This window comes from Andrena cerasifolii, chromosome 6 (genome assembly GCF_050908995.1).
Source record: "Andrena cerasifolii isolate SP2316 chromosome 6, iyAndCera1_principal, whole genome shotgun sequence".
In the NCBI taxonomy this organism is placed as follows: domain Eukaryota; kingdom Metazoa; phylum Arthropoda; class Insecta; order Hymenoptera; family Andrenidae; genus Andrena; species Andrena cerasifolii.
Genome location: NC_135123.1, coordinates 7,925,668 through 7,945,914, shown reverse-complemented (window position 1 = coordinate 7,945,914; position 20,247 = coordinate 7,925,668). Strand labels below are relative to the sequence as shown.

General features: G+C 50.6%; 1 protein-coding gene across 1 annotated transcript; it reads right to left on the bottom strand.

The window, feature by feature from the left end:
• Positions 1–409: 409 nt before the first annotated feature.
• On the bottom strand, positions 410–19,210 carry LOC143370064 (uncharacterized). The gene is made up of 14 exons (XM_076814680.1): positions 18,918–19,210; positions 10,851–13,599; positions 10,203–10,768; positions 9,042–10,047; positions 7,851–8,022; positions 7,573–7,774; positions 6,996–7,490; positions 6,308–6,542; positions 6,056–6,224; positions 5,852–5,966; positions 5,408–5,726; positions 5,116–5,326; positions 2,473–5,038; positions 410–1,997 (listed from the first exon to the last, which is right to left on the bottom strand). The coding sequence occupies exons 2-13, from the start codon at positions 13,564–13,566 to the stop codon at positions 4,897–4,899; spliced, it is 6,348 nt and encodes a 2,115-aa protein (XP_076670795.1). The 5' UTR covers positions 13,567–13,599; positions 18,918–19,210; the 3' UTR covers positions 410–1,997; positions 2,473–4,896.
• Positions 19,211–20,247: the final 1,037 nt, after the last annotated feature.

Sequence of the window (20,247 nt, the reverse complement as noted above, 5' to 3'; positions counted from 1 at the left end):
CAAAATGCCCATTACAGTGGGAATTAGAATTTCAACCATTAGGACTCACCCAGATGGAACTTCGTTTCCATCTATCTCTCTACGGGTCTCGAAACGCAGCAACCTCCTTGTGGTGAGACCTGGTAATCGATGAGAACCGAGCCGATGGCTGCTGATTGTCAAATATTCTAGTTAGATATAAGAATATCTTTAACTTGCAATAGTTCGATCAAATCCGAGAGAAATGTAACTTGAAATATCTGAATAAATCCTTCCTCCCCTTCCTTCTGCAGATGTACATATATGAAGTAAGGTTATGTGAAATTATGAAGCGTTGTTGGAAAATTTCGGTCGCCATGATAAACTTGGCGTGCCATACCGGAACGCGGGAAACCGAGAATCCATAATAAAATCTCAATTCTCAATCCAATTTCGTCCCTTAAACAATGTTATATTATTTATTGATACATAGAATTTATCAATAATACCATTAGCTAACAGTGTTACACTTGTTCCTGTCTACGTTGTCATTTTCTCGTTCTCTCGTTCGCGAAATTATAATACATATTGTATGGGAGAGGAACTCACTCTCCTGATCTCCTGTATCTTTTCTCTCTCTCTCTCTTCTCTCGTTTGTCAGCTTGTATACATCGCACCGATTACTATTAGATCACAATTACAGATCATACATACACGTATAATTACACATTACGACGTTACATACACGTGTTTATGTATATATTTATATATTTATAAATTACAGATCGGAGGTGTAGAGGTACTCTATCTCGATTCTTCAGGGAATGCTTCGATACTCACGGTCATCCTCCTTCTGCCGTAGTTTAAGGCTCGATGCCGTCAAAACCGATCAAAACGATACGCGACGATGGCAACGAAAAATTCTTTCCTACGCTACGCTCTTTCTAGAGTTTCGAGTTAACAATCGTCTGCGTAATACTAAAAGTTGAAGGAACCTTTCCGACTAAATCGCGCTTCTAAACACCAAGGAAACTAAATCAACTTGCCTACGCGTGCTTTCCTAAACGCTAAAGACATCTTTCGTGAACCATCGGTACAGACTTTGTTCCCATTCTTCGTCGAAGCAGAGATTGACGCATGCCACGTTTGATCGGCTAACGTTAAAACAGCAACGCAGGGGAAATCTTTAACGCACACCGCACGACAACCTTCGCCCCTTGAACGGAATTAACTGAAGAGAATCCTACTTCTTACCATCGTGTACAAAATTCTCCAACGTACGATACAAATTGCGCCGAAATAATTCGTCAAGCACGCGGTGGTGCAAGAAAACGCAGGAAAAGCGAAACGGCACGTTCGAAGGGGTTTTCGTCACTTGCACGGCTCCATTACGCGCAACGAACGTTCGCTCTAAAGTCTACCGACGATCATACTTAGCTCGACTCGTAAATCGTATCTAGACTCTCTCCCTCACCTGTACAGAACACTTGCTTCCTTCTCTCCATTGTTTAATAATGATAAGAACAACAACGACACTACTAGCATCTCCTTTACAGTTAATCGTTACAGCGAAATATAACAGGATTATATCTATAATTCTAGTTTAATACTCCTACTGCGGGAAAACGAAGAAGTTCTTTCAGGACTGGCGGAGAAATGGTGCCTCTAGGAGCAATAACAAATGGAGGTCGTAATGATTCAAGCGAGGTCTATCTTACCGACGCATGTTAACCCCAGCAACGTTGTTTCAGAAGCAACTTTCTCGAGAGTACAATTATTTCAAACATTTAAGGTTCAAGCGTTCGACGACTTTAAAGATTGGCTTCTTTTGGATCGGCATCAACGACAACATTTACTTTCAGACATTTATGTGATAGACAATCAATAACTGAAACGCAATCTCTGATTCGTATCTCCCATAATTACGCATATGTATCTATAGTTAACGACTCGACCGTCGTTCGATAGGTTATGGTCTCACTTTCGATCGCAATAGATCGTACGATTATGCAGAGTACATATTATTATACACATGTACACTAGGGCGGAGCGAAAATAGACAAAATATATATATATATATTAAATTTTCAGTTGGCCTGGGTGCGGATTTGTTTTTTTTGATTAACCAAACACAACTGTAAAAAAATTTGGAAAAATATTCATGTCTGCGGGTTCCTTTTTCTCCCAAAAATAATTATATAATCATACTACATAGGCGAAAATTTAAATTTGAATCTTCAGTTGGCCTGGGTGCGGGATAGTTGTCTTTTGATTAACCAAACACAACTGTGAAAAAATTTGGAAAAAATTTTCATGTCTACAGGTTCCTTTTTCTCAAAAAATTATTACATACTAGCTGATCGTATAATCATTTTTGGGAGAAAAAGGAACCTACAGACATGAATATTTTCCCAATTCTTTTTACAGTTGTATTTGGTTAATCAAAAGACAACTATCCTGCACCCAGGCCAACTGAAGATTCAAATTTAAATTGTCCCCTCCGCCCTGATGTACGCTCTTACTGTCGCAATATAGGTTAGGGTAGTTTTCTTTCCCAAACAGTAGGCTTGTTTCGTTAAAGTAAAGTGAAACTCAACTTACGACCTCCTTGTCGAATAAACAATTTTATGCTCCCTTTCTCTCTCTCTCTCACTCTCGCTCTCCTGCCCCGTTTGCTCGGTCTCTCTCACACACTCGTTTAGCACCCCGATACCACACATAACCTCTAATTCGGGTAGCGTCCGTCATCCGTATGATACCTATACATGTAACGCGTGTTTAACGGACTTCTTTCCCTTTAGATGCAGAAACGTCGACCTGGCACACATATATCGTACACGACGGTGCGATATCACGCGCTGGAAATTTGAGATCACGAGCTGGAAACGTCTTTCCCCGAGCGGAACTTTTCGCGGGAAAAGCTCCCCCGAGATCCGTTTAATGTATCAAACGCAAACAGACTGTCGCGCCGCGGACCGAGAAGCTTTGCGCTGCTCTTCAAAGAACGGAATGGGAGAATCTCTCGCTTATATTTTACAGTAGTTTAGAGTTCAGTGTTTACAGTGTCCTCTGCGCCCAGCTACGTCGCGTTTTTCCTTTAATTCTCTCGCTAATCTACGCACTGGCACAACTGAAGGGTATTGTCTGACCACGGTTCGATGCAAATACGTTCTCTATGCTCGTACAGGTTAACTTAAGGCGTAACGTTCGAACTCGCACTGACACGGATCAGAGCGACAATCTATAACTGACAGTACCCGACCTGATAATCCTAAGTGTCTACGAGTTAGTTGGCATATCGGCCGACATCTCTAAACGTCGTTGAATCGATTACGGCTATCAATGAGTTAACCTAAAATAGACATAGCGAAACGTATGACCGGTGGACTCGCACCTGATAAGTCATACGATCTTCTTACGAGCTAAGGACTAGAATAGACTCTTCCCATCTCCTTTTTTCAGGATGACAAAAACGCTAACGAAAAATCGTAAATCAACGGAAACTTACGTGCCTAAGACCCCCCCCCTGCGGAATTCATTCGGACAACTTTACCGCCATTTTCACACTACTGATAGATACTCGCTCCGGCTTCGCGTGACTTTACACGGAACTTACGTACTTTTGACTAACTTCCACGAAAGTGAACGATGCCCTTACGATTAAAACTTCACCGGAAGTCGAATGGTCTACCTCTCGATCGGTAAGTAAACCTTTAAAGGAAACTTAAGCCTACGACTTAGATACAATCGGTTTGCAAAGCGTTTGAAACTCCTCCTCTTCTCTTTTCCAACCTATAACGCGCGAAAATACGAAATATGTATCTTTAACAGCTAGATACATCGCAGTCTCCCAGTCACGCATTAAATACCACGCACACGCTCACCCACCCCTTGACTCTTTAAACCCCCGACACCTTTCTTTCCTATTATTATCGTTAATATTATTTCCTTACGTCTCTAGCACCCGACGATTAATCCCGATAGACTAACTTCTACGAGCGACTGGATAACATTCGATATAGATCATCTGCAAGCTGAAACGATAAGATATGCGCGCGCACGATCCATCGAATTACGGCTCCCTTAATTAAAACAACTATTGTCCTCTGATCGTCGTGTTGTTGCGATGCGATTCTCTACTTTCGAGTGAAGTTGAAAGCAAAAATTGCAATCTGTCGCGACGATAGAATTAAAGAGAAACCGGTGGCGCGGATAAAGCGATTCTCCTAGAGACATCGCTGTGACAAAGTTGGAACCGAAAAAGCTTTCTCACCCGATTCGGTTAATATCGAGTTACGCGTAGAGGCTGCGGCGTAGCTCGTGTGACCAGAAATAGGAACGATCCCACGTCCAAGAGCTGACGAAACTCCACAGTTTTCGAGTAGCCTTCGGGCAGGGGATCGCACCACGCGAATTACACCCCAGCCGATACGTTCCCGTCGGTCCGTCTTTGAAGCGCGTAGCCGCAGGGCAAAGCCTTTCGCGGCGGGCGCGTATTACTACTTAGCGAGCTAAACGGAACGTAAAATCGGTATTGTCCTCCCTTAGAAATTACTTGTCTCGCACGTACATCTGGTTAACTGCTAAATGCGTTACGCGAACACGCGGCGACGGGGCGTGCCGCGGGCGTCGTCGATCCGGGCACCGACATCCTCGCCGTCTGATACTCATGTGCGTTCGAAGCTACCTGGGAGCTGACCTTCCCTTGCGATTATTTTACATCCAAGTTGCGCTTTTCAATCTCCATCGACGGACCCGCGGAACGCCGGTGCCCCGTGTCACAGGCCTCGTCACCTCTCTCTCTATACACCCCGGTAGCACTGGAGATAGTGCCTCTGCGCCCCAAGTAACTCTCTTGCTGAAGAGTTACTTGCCACGCGGACGCGTCCCGTCACTTCCGAGCGTTACCTTACGTATGTATACACTAGCGACTGCCGTTTAGTCGGAGGAGTCCGAGTCGGACTCGGCTACCGCCTCCGGGACCTCGGCCTGAACCTCAGGCGTCGACTCTGGGATCTTCGTGAGCGTCGCGGTCACGTACGCGCCTGGACCCTCGCCTTGCGTGTGCTCCACCCCAACCCTGGTCGAGGAATAAGACGGAAATGTTTAAACCTTTCATGCCTCTGTTACGCAGGAACACAGGGGTGGCCGACATACCTGTACTCGTGCCGTGAGAGGTTCCTCACGTACTTCTCCGGTGGATTGTCGCCGTCGCTGTTCTGGAAGCTGACGCTCCTCGCGGTCGTGTGGGACACCTGGGTGGCGGGCATGGTGAACTCCACGTAACAGTACTCGGACAGGTTCTCTGGGACCTGGTCGTAGGACGTGAGAGCCATGCGGCAGACCAGCTGGTGCGTGGTGTACGCCCCTAAGAGTGAGGTAACAGGGTGAATTGCCGAGTGAAGGGGAACAGTACTTTTCTACATTTACTTAACACATGTCCGCGCACCTTGGCCCTCCTTCGGTAGCCTGGGCATCCTCCAGACGATGGCCCGGTGCTGGTGCTCGTACTTGGCCTGCCCCGAGGTCACCTCCATCAGCTGCGGCTCCAGCGTGTCCACTGCACCCAGGAACCTCTCGATACCCTTGATTTTACCGGTCCTCCTGTGCGCCGACTTCACCGACCCGTATCTGAAGTGCTTCTCCACCCTGAACAGGTAGATCCAGCACTCCGGGATCGGGAAGCGAACCATCACGTCCTCGCAGGGCACCTGGCCCAGCTTCCTCGACGCGAACCCTGGCACGAGGATGTCTATTCGCAGCTCCACCTGGCGACGCAGAGGAACAGGGTCAAGGCGCGTGTTTTGTTAAAGCTGCTGGGCGATTGGATCAGCCTGGGGAGGTTGAAGGATTACCGCGGAAAGGGATGCTGTTTGATGGAAAGCGGCATTACCTTGTTGCCGGTAACGCACATTACGGCTTTAAGCTGGAGGGGAAGCTCCCTGTTCTTGGGCGGCCTCACGCGAAATCTCATGAGCTCGATATAGCATGCATCGGGCGGCTTGAACCTTCAAACGTGTTAGTCGGGAGGTGAGTCAGAGTCATTCGGTTAGTAATTACACGCGGTGAATGGTACTAGCTTGCAAAGAGGACGTACTTGATGATCCTGGATTTTTCGTACTCGTCCTGCTGGACGCAGGCGTGGAACTCTACGCTCTCCAGGCGGATCCATTCCTCCGTCACGACTGGTATGATGTCGTGCCTGCCCACCACTTCCTTTCCCTGACGCCACATGTCGTTGATGCCTAGCTCTACGTCGGGCATACCTGAGGCGGTACAGCGTAATTATTGTGATTAATGTACTTCCAGCGGTAGAGCAGGGGCTGGGACCGCTTTCAGCGGCTCCTACCTGAAAGGAAGCCCAAGAAGAACAGACGGACCCGCGCGATCTGCTTGTCCACGTGCCCGTCGGAGCTTTGCTCGACGTAGAGCTCGTCCACCACCGTTATCTGCACCTCCTCCATCTTGTAAGAGAGCGCTCGGTCCCTGTGAGCGGATAGCCTGAACAGGGCCTCGTCGATCGCGCAGGAGAACTGCTTCACGTCCTCGTAGCACTGGGAGCCGAGCTTGAACAGCTGGTTGATCTGTAACATTCGGTAGCAGAGGATGACGAATGGGGGATTCCAAGACATACCAAGCTTCGAATACGCATAGTCAGGAGTAGATTTAAAGATTTGGCGCCTCTAGACTAACAAGCATCTACCACCCTCTCCGTGAAATATCATCAAAGATTTTAATTTAAATGAGTCGAGGCAATTTCAAAATTAACTCAACATGGCAATTCACATCAGAGTCATTGCTAGTTCGCTACATGAAAAAGACGCGAATTGTTTTTGAAGTTGTCTCAAGCCTCTGTGGTTAAACCTTTTCCAATTTCTTTCGCTTAAAATTCGCCGCTTCCCGAAATGCGTCGCTCCCCAAAATTTCCGCTCCACCAAATTTTCCGCCCCCCCAAATTTTTCCACCTCCTCAGCCTATACTCACATCCGCTCCTGCACGTAGTATAACAAAAATAATATGTAAAAAAGGAACTGTACCTGCGGAGCATGTTCAACGGGAAGACCCAGCTTCTTCAGATCACTTCCGAACTCCTTCACCCCTTGGTAGTCGCCCTGAATGGCGTACGCGGCGAACTGGCTCAGCTTATTCGTGAGCCTCTCGGCTTTGGTCACCTGACCGGGTCGAACGCCAGGCCGCTCCTTGTAGAAAATGTACTGCAGCTTCACCGTGAATATCTTGCCGTACTGATCGAACTGCTGGGCCCCGACGTCGGACACGGAGTAGCATGGTAACAGAGGCAGCTCTTGGAAAGGATCCCTGTCACCCGGGGCGCTGAACAGCTGGAGGACAGGATTGTCGCCCTGGTAAGCGATCTTCACGAACACCTTCTTCCAGAACCGCTGGCCGGTTATCTTCTTCTTGTTCGGCTGGCGCAGCTGCATCTCCCATCCATCACCGGTGTAGGTCACTCTCGGGAAGTCCTCCAAGGGCTGGCTCGTATCCTCGTCGAACAGGGGAGTCGGCGGGGTTTCCTGAAACGGAACCGTTCGTAACACAGTGCCATCGTGCCCACCAGATTATGTAGACGTTAGAGCAAAAGTGTTGAAGTAATACCTGAGAATCTGTTCTTGTCATTTCCGGAAGCTGGGCGGTCTCGTCGGGGGCCACGGCGTCCTGCGCGGAGCCGGACTTGTCGAAGGGGTTGAAACGAGGCAAGGAATCGGTGAACGCGGTGTTTTGCGGGCTCTTGGGTGGCGGAGCCAACACCGGCACCGCTCCACCCTCGATTACTCCGGATTGGTCCCCTTCTTTCGGCCTTCAAGTAGAGAGCGAGACGATCAAGTACAAGCACGGATCAACGAAGGATTATTTTTGGCTCTGCAAATACTTGCTTGATGAACACGCTGAAGTCTGGCCCCTCGTCCGAGTCCGCAGACTCGGCTCTCTTGACGGCTGGCTCCGGTGGCGGTGCAGTCATGCTCAGGAACGAATCGAACCCGTCAGCCTCCCCGAAACCGCTCATCATCGCTGTTTCCGACCCAGTGGCGGACGAATCTCCCCAAACTGTGAACACCACGCGTTAAGCGCCAGTTCAAGTGTAATATTAGGTAAGTGCGAAAATTCGTCATGTCCTTTTGTAGTACATCCATCGTACTTTTATCAGAAAACTGGCAAAGGATCACAGAGGCTTTGATTAAGGGTTCTTCCTACTTAGTATGAGAACTGAATTAAAAAAATGTTAGGTTTTTTCGAGCCGTCACACTAGGAATACCTCTTAAGGGGTCATGCTCAGTCAGGAGGCTGAAAAAAGGGTGGTCTTTGGAAATTTTTTACTCAAAAGCTATAATACATTTCTCAAAAAATCTTTTTTCCTTTTAAGGATTGCATCTAGTACCGTGCATCGTAATTTTTTTATTTAAAAATATTTAACAATAACTAAGTTATTGTCTATCACTCGAAGGTTCTCTAAAAAAGAAGGCTTCTGCGGTGACCACTGCTGCTCGAAAGTCGATCATCTAAAATAAAAAATTCAAAAGAATTTACTTATTATATTATATTATCTAGTATTTGAACGAAGGATTTTTCGAAATATTGATTTGGGAAAAAATGGCTGATGTTTAAAGTAAAAGTTTCAATTTTTATCATAAATCGTGCCTGATTTTCGTCAATTAAAAGAAAACTAAGCATGGGATAAAAAAATCCTTCGTTCAAATACTAGATAATATAATATAATAAGTAAATTCTTTTGAATTTACTTCTGGTCACCGCAGAAGCCTTTTTTTTAGAGAACCTTCGAGTGATGGACAATAACTTAGTTACTGATAAATATTTTTAAATAAAAAAAATAGGATGCACGGTACTAGATGCAATCCTTAGAAGGAAAAAAGATTTTGTGAAAAATGTGTTATAGCTTTTGAGTAAAAAATTTCCAAAGACCATCCTTTTTTCGGCCTCCTGACTGAGCATGACCCCTTAAGAGACATGTGACGTATCTTAACTTTTAATAAATACTTTGGTTGAATAAATCGACGGAACATTCGCACCGACCTAGCGTACCAAGTACACAACATGCATTAATTTACCATCGCTAGATGTGTCCATGGCAGTGGGTCCTCCACCCCCGCCGAACGCGTCCATGAACGGATCCGAGCCGGCGTCCGGCTCGGCAGCCTTGTCGAACTTCGTGGCGAAGATGTCGAAGGCGTCGCCAGTGCTCTCGATGGCCTTGGTGGTGGCCGCGAAATTATCCAGCTGCTCTTCGGGCCTGTACGCCTCGTTCGTGGGGAATTCAATACCAGGAATGGGACTGGTGGACCTCGCGGCACCATTGTCGATCGGTTCGCCGAAATCACCCAGCAGATCCGAGGCAAAGGGTCCGCTGGGCTGAGAGGTAGGCACGGTGGCCTCTGCAGTGGCGAACAGGGGTTGCGTAGCAGAGGGTTGCGCGGTGCTAACCGAGAACGGTGCGGAGGTGGCCTCGGTCGTCCCGAAGGGCGCGGAGGTGGTGGTTTCCGTAACGGAGAAGAACGCAGGCTCCGCGGTTGCCGCGGTCAGCTGCTCTGCGGCGCTCGCGGCGAAGAATTCAGCAGCCGTGATGGGTGCAGCCTGCGTTTCAGTAGCAACTGGAGCCGCGGAGGCGAAGTCCAACCCGATTCCACTTCCATCAGCTTCGGTGCCCAGGAAGCCGGTCACAGAAGCCACGGAGGGCCTCTTTTCGCTGCTGATGGACGCGGTCTCTGGATAGTCCGACTGGAACGCGTCCTCTGCCTGAGCAGTGGATGCCTCCTGCTCGGCGATGCTTGCGAAGGGGTTGTCCTGGATGCCGGTGCTCGTCAGAGCGACGCCGGTGACCAAGCTTGTGGTGTCTCCGGTGGTCATCGAGGTGGAGAAGATCGTAGTGGTGGTGGTGTCTGTATTCGGCGCGTCCATCAGATCCAGGATGTCTTGGTGCTTCGGCGAGTCCATCGCTTTGCTGTCGTCCGACATCAGGTCCGGCACGTTCGAGTCCACGTCCAGCAGGTCCGCGAAGCTGTGCTCGGGAGTGGGCGACGGGGAGTGCATCAGCGTAGGGCTGGGCGTTCTGGTGGCCTGTAATCAACGATGCAAATTAACGCGGTCACGTGATCAGTGACCGTGGACGTGAGTAGAGTGGTTGGAAATGCGATCCTAGCTGAGCAAAATTATTTTTGACATTATTCTTTCCTGCAGGTATATATCAGGGTGGCTGTGAGAGGCGTACGAACCTGTAGTCGATCCAAAAGGTGGTTGGAGGTGGCGTCCATGGCGCCAGTGACGGAGAGAATTAGCTCCTTGGTGTGTTTGGGCGGCGCCGGGGGTAGAGGCCTCGGCGGAGGTGGCCTTGACGGCGCTGGCTTTCCGTTCTTCGGCTGGACAGGTGTAGCCGGTGGTGTCGGAGCTTGCGGGGTAACTGGCTCTTCGAACATCGCCGGGGGCGTGTCCGAAGGAGCCGGCGCGTCGAAGAGGTTCGCGCTCGGTTCGTCGGTCGTCGCGAACATGTCGCTCGCTTGGCTAGTGAATATGTTGGCTGCTGGCGCATCAGCGGCGCTCGGCTCGGACGTGTCCGCGGCGAACGAGGCGAACGGGTTGGTGGAGTCGACGGTGACCGTCGGCTGGTACGACTGGTCCCCGCCGAAGCTGAGGAACGGATTCTCCCCAGGCCCGGTGGTCTCTGGTTCGGCGAAGTCCTGGAGGAACGGGTTCGACGCCTGACCTGCCATCGCGTTGCTGGACTCGGTCGCTCCGTAGTCGTCCATCAGGAACGGGTTGCCCCCCTTCGAATCCATGTTGGCTGTGGATTAATTGACTAGCTTAGCGTTACTCGAGGACTTCGCTTGCGTGTAATGTCGCGACGTCGTTAGCAGAGAGTCTTTATTTGTCCATCAGCTCGGACTCCAGCAGCTTCAGTTCGGTCCTGCCAGGTCCCAAGCTGGCGAAGCTGGTGTCGAACGGGTCCACGTCTTCTCCCAGTGCCGAGCTCTCGTTCTGCAGTGGAGTGAGCACCTTGTCGCCTGTGTCTTGGTCGTCGATGCAGAGGAAGTCCTTCTCCTCCTTCTCCTCCGCCCTCGGATCGAAGTCGTCGATCTCTGGGACAGTGGAGGCGACAATGGCCAAGCTAATGGGAGCGGGGCGCAACTCCACTTCGCCAGGGATCTGCTGCAGCTCGCTCTCGAGAATCTTCAGCTCAGCCTTGCCGGGGAGGATGTTCGTGGCGATGGAGGTGTCGAACGGGTCGCTGTAGGAGATCACCTCCTCCTCGATGGGCCTGGACTCGACGTTCGGCGTGAGAGCTTTCGCGTCTACCTCGACCTCCGCGTCCAGCAGACTCTCCTGGCGCGGTGGCAACCTTCGACGCTCCTCGTCCACCTGCTTCTGCACGGCGCTCTGCAGCTCAGCGAGCTTCAAGTCGCTGGGCCTGACGGAGGTAGCCGTGAAGTCGCTCTGCCTCCTGGTCGGCTCGCTCTCCGCCCTGGGGTCGAAGTCGTGGTCGCTCAAGCTGTGCGGCAGCTTCGACTCCTGCTTCAGCAGCTCCGACTCGATCAGCTTCAGTTCCGTCTTGCCCGGAGCTACCTTCGCAACGAAGCTCGTGTCGAACGGGTCGACATCCGCGTCCTCTTCCTCCTCCTCGATTGGCACAGACTCCTCGATGGACTTCTGGGAGTAGTATGGAGTGAGGGGTTTCGAGGGCAGAGTTTTCTCTTCCTCGCTGGTGGCTAGTAGATCCGGTCGCTTCGAAGGTGTTGGCAGCTCGAACGCGACTGTCTTGGCGGGTGCCAAGTCGAGGACCTCAGGCCTCGATGTTCGGCGACCGCTGCACCCAGTGGCTTCGTCCTTCTCCTCCTCGTTAAAGTCGATGGCGAAGGTCGGCACAGTGGCTGCTGGGAGCGACGGTCTCGCTGGCGCTACGACTGGAGCGGTTTCAACTGCAGCTGCAACCACAGACTGCTCGTCCTTTCTGGGATCAAAGTCGTCGTCCTCTAGGGAACTGGAGGGTTTGGTCCGATCGCCGAGCAACTCTTCCTCGAGGAATTTCAGCTCCGTCTGGCCAGGTGGGATCTCCTTCACGGCGGAGGTGTCGAACGGGTCGACGTAGGTGATGTCTTCGATCGGAGCTATGGGTTGATCGGCTAGCTGGCTGAGATCAGTCGTGGATCCTCCTAGAAGATCTTTCTTCCCCTGCAGGGCCCTGCTCCCATTCTCACCTTGCAGCAGGCCAGTCTCGTAGTCCCTGTGCAAGCCACAGGGATCGGTCAGCGAGATCGTCACCTCGGCAACTGGTAGCTTCTCGAGCTCCTTCTCGATGATCTTCAGCTCTGTCTTGCCGGGGAGGATGTTCTCGGCGAAAGTGGTGTCGAATGGGTCCTCTTCGTCAGCAAAGGTCGCTGCCTCGAAGCTGGCCTCGGCTATCTCTGTCTGGAAGTTCACCACCTCGGGTTCCTTGGCTCCGAACGGGTCCTCGGCTTGCTCGAGGCGTAGCGGCTCATCGGGTGGCGCGTCAAGATCGAACTCCGCGTCGTCCAAGTCAGGGATCTCCTCTAGGATGGTCTTCTCCTTGAGCAACTCAAACTCCGAGATGTCGATCGGAGCTTCGCTGGACGCTCTGCGCTCGGCGGCCGGGCTGACGGGTCTGGGCAAGACGGGCGGAAGGTTGGTTAGGTCGACGGGGATGTCGGGAAGATCGGTATCATCGTCGAGTAGGGTTTTCTCCGCGTGAACGGGCTCCGCGACGCTGGCGCCGGTGTCCGCTGTTACCTCGGCCTCCTCGAAGTCGTCCAACAACAGATCCTGCTGGACCCTGGGCCTCCTGCCTCTCGAGATCTTGCAGGAGCTGACGTAATCGACTCTCCCCGAGAGTACCTCGACCGCGTTCCCTAAGCTGACTAGCTTGTTCCCCTTCTTGTCGACTGTCTTCAGTACCTTGTCGGCGCTGGTGGTGTCGAAGGGATCTTCTCCTTCTAGCTCCTCGGTCGGGCTGTCCGGGATGTAGGCTAGTTGAACGTCGATGTTCTGGAGGACGTCCACGTAAGTAGTGTCGAAGATGTCCTCATCGGCGGAGACCTCCTGGTCATCGTTGTCCTCTGGCACGTCGACGAACCCGTCCTCGTTCACCAGAGGCTTCTCCTTCTTCTCCTTGCCCTCGAAGTCTGGCGGTTCACCGTCGATAGGGTTGCCCTCCTCGTCGAAGCCCACCCACTTCTTGCTGGAGGATTTCTTCGAGTCCTCCTGGCTGTCCTCCTCCTCCTCTTCCTCCTCCTCCTCCTCCTGCTGCTCCTTCTTCTTCTTCTTCTTCTTCCTGTCGTCTAGCGGCGGCTTGCGCTGGAAGAAGGAGGTCGACTTGATGCGATCGAGGTCCCCCTGGGTCTTCTTGAGGATCGAATCGACGCCGGCAGTCAGCGCCTCGAACTTCTTCCACTCGTCGGAGACGACGGTGCCGGACTGCTCGCCGGATTGCTCGGCCTTCTGCTGGGCTTCCGCCCGCTCGCGCCTATAACGCTCGAGCTCCTCCGGGTCGAACTCTTCGTCCTCTGCCCCCTTCTTGCCCTTCTTCTGCTTTTTCTTCTTCTTCAGGCCCTTGGCTAGCTTGTGCATCCTCTAACAGCTACCGTGGATCGCGCGAGGCCTCTGCAACCAACGCACCCCCGTTCCATTAGCACCACCGTTCGAATCGTCCTACGAGCCGACCCCCCTGGCCCACTAAATGGCCCCCAAGCATCGCAGGACGCTACCAACCGTCTTCCACCTAATCTAAACTGTCTACGGTGCTCGCAGGCAGGATTGCGGTATACGCGACGGACCACTCGAAAACATCGGGTGCCGAGGAAAACTGACGATGACGCCAGAGCTGCCTCCGATCTCCCAAGACTTGTTGCACACTAACGATCTTTATTTAGCCAGTCGCCGCTTAGATCCACCGTGCTAAATTCGTCCGCGACTTCTTTTCACGCGCGCGCCTACCGGCCGACACCTCCGTGCGTCCATCCTCGCGACATTCCGCGTCGATACGAGTGACGAGTCAAAGATGGACGTCGAATGCCTCCGGAGACCTAAAGCCGTCGGCCCAGGCGTGAATTAAGCGCGGTGGTTGTCGAGGGGGGGATCTCTGTATCGGCCACGATTCGAGTCTTTGCTCTGGACGTTCTGCTGCACGCGTCGTGGGATCGTTGCCAGAGCAGTCGGATCGATCGCAGGACCGTAACCGGTGCCCACTTTACCCTCTCCGTTTCGTCCGCAACTGCCTCGCGAGAAATGCCCACTCCGGCGACTGTTATACAGGCAACTGGGCAGACATTCAATTCAGCATCGATTGCACGACCTTGGACGATGTAGGTACTTCTAGGATGTCCGCTGACCAAGTTAATTCCAGCTGGAAGTAGCGCAGAGGGACTTGGAGACTTTCATCATTTTCACGGTGCAACCGAGTCTCCCCCTGGTTCGAGCAGATACGCGGCCAGCTATGGCACGATTATCGCCGCTGATAAGAGGATTAAAGTCTTACCAGACACGATCGCATACCTACTTAGCATATTAGTCGCGTTGATCCGCCTCGAATGGGGGAGAGTGTTATTAACGGTGTGTTCTGTTTTAGTTGTCCCCTGGTTGATTGCTTCTAGCAGCTAGCCTCTGTACACCAAGCGGCAGGGGAGAGGCCACCCCTCGACTAGTGACCAACGGCGAGCGTCCACTGGCATTGCGTTCGAAAGAAGAAATTTCGTCGATAATAGGGGTGGGACGAGGGAGCACGTGCTCCAGATTATCGCGGGGTGGTCTCGTGCTAACAAACTCGCCCGCTACCGCCCGGCCCACCCCTGCTGAAACCGATACCACCACAAGTGCATGCACGACGTAGACGGCAAGCTGGGGAATCGATAACGGGAGAGGAATCGCGAGCAGCAAGTGCTCTCCTTCGCTGGTATTTTTAAGAATGTACTCTGGGATCAAGTCCTCGACTCCAAGGGGTGGGAGACGTGGGATAGGGGAGCAGTAATGGCGGATCAATCAAGAGCCAAGGAATTCTGGGGCTTCGAGAGATTTCGGAGTTGTCCTGCAGGAGAAACGGGGGAGCACGCGAGTCTGTTCGATGCGTCGCTTATTGTTTTAACACGTTTATCAGTTCTGAATCAAGGGGTTGGACCACCTTTGGCCAGGTCAAGAAATAGCGCATCTTTGGGAATTTATTTCGAAGTGACAAAAACAGTTTTATCGATAAAAATTTCTCAACGAAGATGGAAACATCTTTGAAGAATATATATAATTTTTTTTTAAGTATCAAAGCATTCCGAAAATTTTATATGCGTTTTTGTCGAAACCGCGTTTTCTGAAACGGTGTACTTACACACTAACTTGAATCAAACTCTATGGATTTTCGTACAATTTTGCACAGATGGTCTTAAATGTACTCTCTATCGTCCGGCCGACAATTTTTTCGATATCCTCGGCCTCTATAGATGAAAACTTTCGACGTGGTTTTCTCGAAACGTCATTTTTTCACATCGCGAAGACAAAATCTCAAAATCTATCGAACCGATTGCTTTATAAATTTTACTGCTTATGCTGCGCACCTATGACTTTCGCAGCGACTACAACCAAGTATTTTCATCGCGTCTAATCAACTTTTAAAATCGAAAATAGAAAAGGAAAAAAGTTGAAAAAACATTTCTCTTGCATTTTGCCCGCGATTTTGCTAATATTGAAGGTAAATCACTAATTACAGTCCGAGCGATAGCGACAGTCGTACTGATCAAGAATCTGTTTGGATTTCTGGTTTCAGATAAGTCTAACTGCTGCAATCGCCCGCCCGAGCGAGGCATGAATTTTTAAACATGTCATCAATACCGCTTTCAAAAGCATTTTAAAAGCAATCATTTTATTAATTTTATATTTTTTATTTGCAGGAGAAATGTAGTTTAATAAATAGAAAAAAGTTTTATTTCATTACTGCAATTATTTTCGCTTCAGAAAATTTCTGAAAATCGCTGAATTTATCGGCGCGCTAACCGGAATGACCATAACCCCTTAAGACCATAAAAGATTTTAGGGCCCCTCGTACAGGGTGACCACCTCAACGCAATGCACCATTTCTACGGCACTTCTGATAATTTAAAGTGGTTCTAACAGAAGTTTTTAATATTCAGAAAATTTCTAAGCTGGTATCCCTTTCTCCTAATGCCCTAAGCACGTGCTTATTTTGCTTGTCGGTTAATGCAGCACTGGTTTCTTGATAGATCGGTGCCGACGTACCAGTGGTAGGTAAGTAGAGGTCCTCTACGCCTCTCTTCTTCCTACCACACCGGCACTCAACTGTCACGGAACTGACAAGCGTGTTTGGACCTGCAACCGACGCTCCGCGATATCGATAGCAATGCAGGGGAGCGATAAGGTACATTCTTATCTCTGGCATCCAGATAATTAAGTTTGGCCGTGCCACGTCACTGCCTCCGCACAAACTATCGACCAGCACGGTTTCTGCCGCTGCTGCCAGAGAATCCAGACCGGCACTTGTTACGAGTTAATTACTAGTCCCTGATGAAGCGTCGTCGATGTGGCAAAGCACGGGGATTCAGGCACCTCGATGCACGCCCCGACATTCCTTTCTTGGATCAAACAAGCGACCAGAATTTACGACGAACGTAGCAGGCGAAAGTAGAAGGTTCGCTGCTCTAATTAGCGTCTTGGATGCTTGTTTCTTGTCCCCACGGGTGTGGAGTGGAGAAGCGAAATTAGTTCGTTTGTTTTTAAGCCAACTGTGCACGAGCTCCGCACACGGGAGCGATGGCAGTACGTGGTTTGAGTGAAGTACGAGGTCTGAGAAAACAACTAGATTGCCACACGAATTTTAATCCTGGAGCGACACTGAGCGGATGATTTTAATGCTCTCTTCAAAGGTGTAAGTAGACCGTTGGCTTTTCAGTTAAACGCAAGGAGGATTCGGGGATCTGGTTAATGATGCGACACGTTTCATTTTCTGTCTTAGAGCGATCGGAGGTCATTTCCGTCGTCTTGCTTGCGCGGTGTTGCCAAATCCTGGTTACGTACTTCAATGTGGCCCCACACGGCGCGTAACTTAAAACTACTTACTCTATAGGAAAACAATTAGTCTACACAGACTCTAGAGCAGTGGTTCCCAAGCTTTTTTGAGTCACGGTCCCCTTTCATAATATTCAAATAACCTGCGAGAGGTAAATTTACTAAGGCAAAGAAAACACATGGAAATAGATACTTCAGAATATAATTCTAACTTAATGATATTAAAGAAAATAAACACAGAAAACCGTGGCGACGTACCGGTTGGGAATCACTGACGCTAGAACATCAAGCTTTCACCCCGTAATCTCGATTCACTATCTCCCCTACAGGCACCCGAAGAGGAACAGGCTTCTCCGTAAACATCGTGTGAATTTTGAAATATTCAAACAGCAACCTGGGCTCGCGTTCCGAGAGTGCCACCTACGTTCTGAACCCGTGACAGCGTCGCTCCAGGGTGAAGCACTGCACCGAGGTCCGTCTAACGAGAATTCTGTTACCATGTCGCCGAACGAACGCTGTCTTCCGACTGAGCGGAGGATTCTCCGAAACGAGGTCGCGAGGAAAGGGGGAAAAATGGTGCGCGTACCGATTTATATTTAGAAAATCCGAACCCCATACGGAATCCAGCGGCAGGGATACCGGAGGCCTGTGCCCGCCTCGGGCTACCACAAACCTCCGCAGAAACGTTCCGGTGCAAGCTGTTCGCGACGTAACGCCGAGAAGCCTGGAAACTCCGAGTGTGTCCACCGGTGCGTTGCACAATTTTTGGAAATTTCGACGCGGAGAAGGGGGTTGAAGAACGTCCAGGAACATGGCAGGATCCATGACGTAATTGAGAAAGTTTCGGCGAAGAGTATCGCCGCGATATCTGGTACGCTTGCCAAGCGGATTTCGGCGAGGGCGCACGCGTAACGCCGGTTCCAATGGCATTCCGCTCTGGAAGCTTCCCGTCACTAATCGCGGCCAGATTTCTGGCTCCTGCCGGGCAATTCAACCCCGAGGAGCCTCGAAACGTTTCCCGGAGAATACTCCAGCCGGAAATCGAGAATCGTTGCGAACGAGGGTGAGCGACGTAAGGGAGTAAAGCGCTGACGGGTTGCCCACGCACAGGGGCAGGCTGTCGCTCGTAATTTCTAGATTCGGCGGGGGGGGGGGGGGCAAGTTTGAGCAGAAAGGGGACTCGGAAGGAAAGTAAAGGAGTATCGACCAAGCCAGTGCTCGATGAGCATGTTATCTTCTTAGCAACGATCACCGTTGCGTCAGCAATGCTCGCGAAGCCGCAGTCGGCCTCTGCGATAGCTTCTACGTGCCTTGGGACCTGCTGCGACTCATTCTACCCCTATTTCCACGCGGTTTCTTATTTCCCTTGTATCTCTGGTACCAGTGGCGCACGCGGAGTGGGGCGAAGAGCCTCTGTCGCCCCAAAAGAAAACTGGGTTTTATTCATTAAATCAATTTCTGTAATCACCTAAATAGCTTTACCGAACTTGCATTAAAAATATGTTACAGCCCTTCAACTCGGCGCCCCTGAGATTAAACCCCGAGTGCGTCACTGCTTGCTATCCCCGGATACTCCTCGGCGAACCTCCCCCTAGGGGACTCTAAAATCGTCGCGTAGCTCTGGAGAGCCTAAAGGGAAGCCCACGCGAGCCGTCCTTGGTCCCTTTCGCAATTTTCCCCAGGAGTTCGAGGCGTCAGGGGAGCGGTTCCGAAGCGGTGCGCGCGATTAGTATGCGGGAGCTCGTGACTCGTTTCTGGGACGGATCAATCGTAGGAGTCGCGTGGCAGGGGGAGGGCCACGTTTCGCCACTGTTACGCGTACACGGGCAGAGGAGTCTATTATTACAATAGCGTTGGAGGAAGCCTGGGTGCAGGGTGCAACTGTCGAACACGGTGGTTCGCTACAGAGTACTTACGATTCCAGCCTCGTCAGCCACATCGGTGCGACGCACATTTTTTTCGAGTCATCCCGCGCCCGAGGGGTCCGATCACGATAACTCCTCGCACCGGAAAGAAGAACGAGTAGAAGACGGGGTAGGGGTAGGAGAGCGAGTGCTGGGTGAAACCGCGGCGAGGAAGAACGCGAGGCGAGGTGGTACGGTAACGGGGGGAAGCTCGCGAGGCGACTGCGGAGACGTACGTTTTCTCCTTGCCAGCGGAGAATTCGATAGAACGGGCGTGGAGAGCCGCGAAGGCCCTGCCGAAAGCGAAGCCGACTCACCTCGTACTCTCCTGCGGGCCGAGCTATTTCCAGCATCGATCCGTTTCGCCGGAGAAGAAACATGCGCGTACAACGCGGACGCCCACCGTCGCCCCCGACACCCTACGCCACTTCCCCGCCCGCCCGCCCCTCTACGCTCTCCACCCGTCCAGCCACCCTCGGATAGCGATCGCCTGGAAACGCGGACACCCGACGCTCGACTTTCTCATCGATTTCCCACTCACCTGGACATCGCCGATCGGCTTCCCGGGAACCAAAGAGCGCTTCTCGGGGACTCGTTTAAGTAGCTGGTTCTCTTCTCCTTTTTTGAAAATTTTTCCGACCGATTCGAGCAACCCGTTCCTCGGTGATTTTGGACGCGGCTCGAGGCCATCGCTAGCCACCCGTCCGCCAGTCCGAGCGCCGCACAGTGGTCGAAAACGACACAGTCGGCGTCAAAATTCAATTCCCACGCCAAATCGAAAGGAAAATCAACCACCCTTGGTGTACCGGGGTATTAGGTATCGCTGATTACGAATCCGTTGCAGGTTTTTTGGAAAATAAGATCGCGGATCCAATGTGGCCGCTCAAAGTTGACGAAAACTGGAACGTACGAATCCTGCGAACGAAACACGTTGTTTATTCAAAACCTACAGCTATAGCTATGTATTTTATGAATCTATAAATGTGCATCACACTCTATAGAATGATATTCCAACGAATAGTTGTTAAAAAATTATTGTTAACAATGAAAATAACATTATTTACTAATTTTATCATTTCCGCGACAAATACTGCAAATACGTGATTAATCTAACGATTAAATATTTATCGGAGACGAAAATAAAGATTATTGACATAAAAAATGTTAGTATAATTGTTTATTCATAATTTGTTTAAACAATTTTTTAACAAAGTGACTGAAATCCATTTCATACAATCAGATTGATCATATTTTTTTGTAACATTAATATAAACAATTAATAACAATTCATTGTTATTAAACAATTTGTTGACATAATCGATTTCAGTAATATTCAACAAGA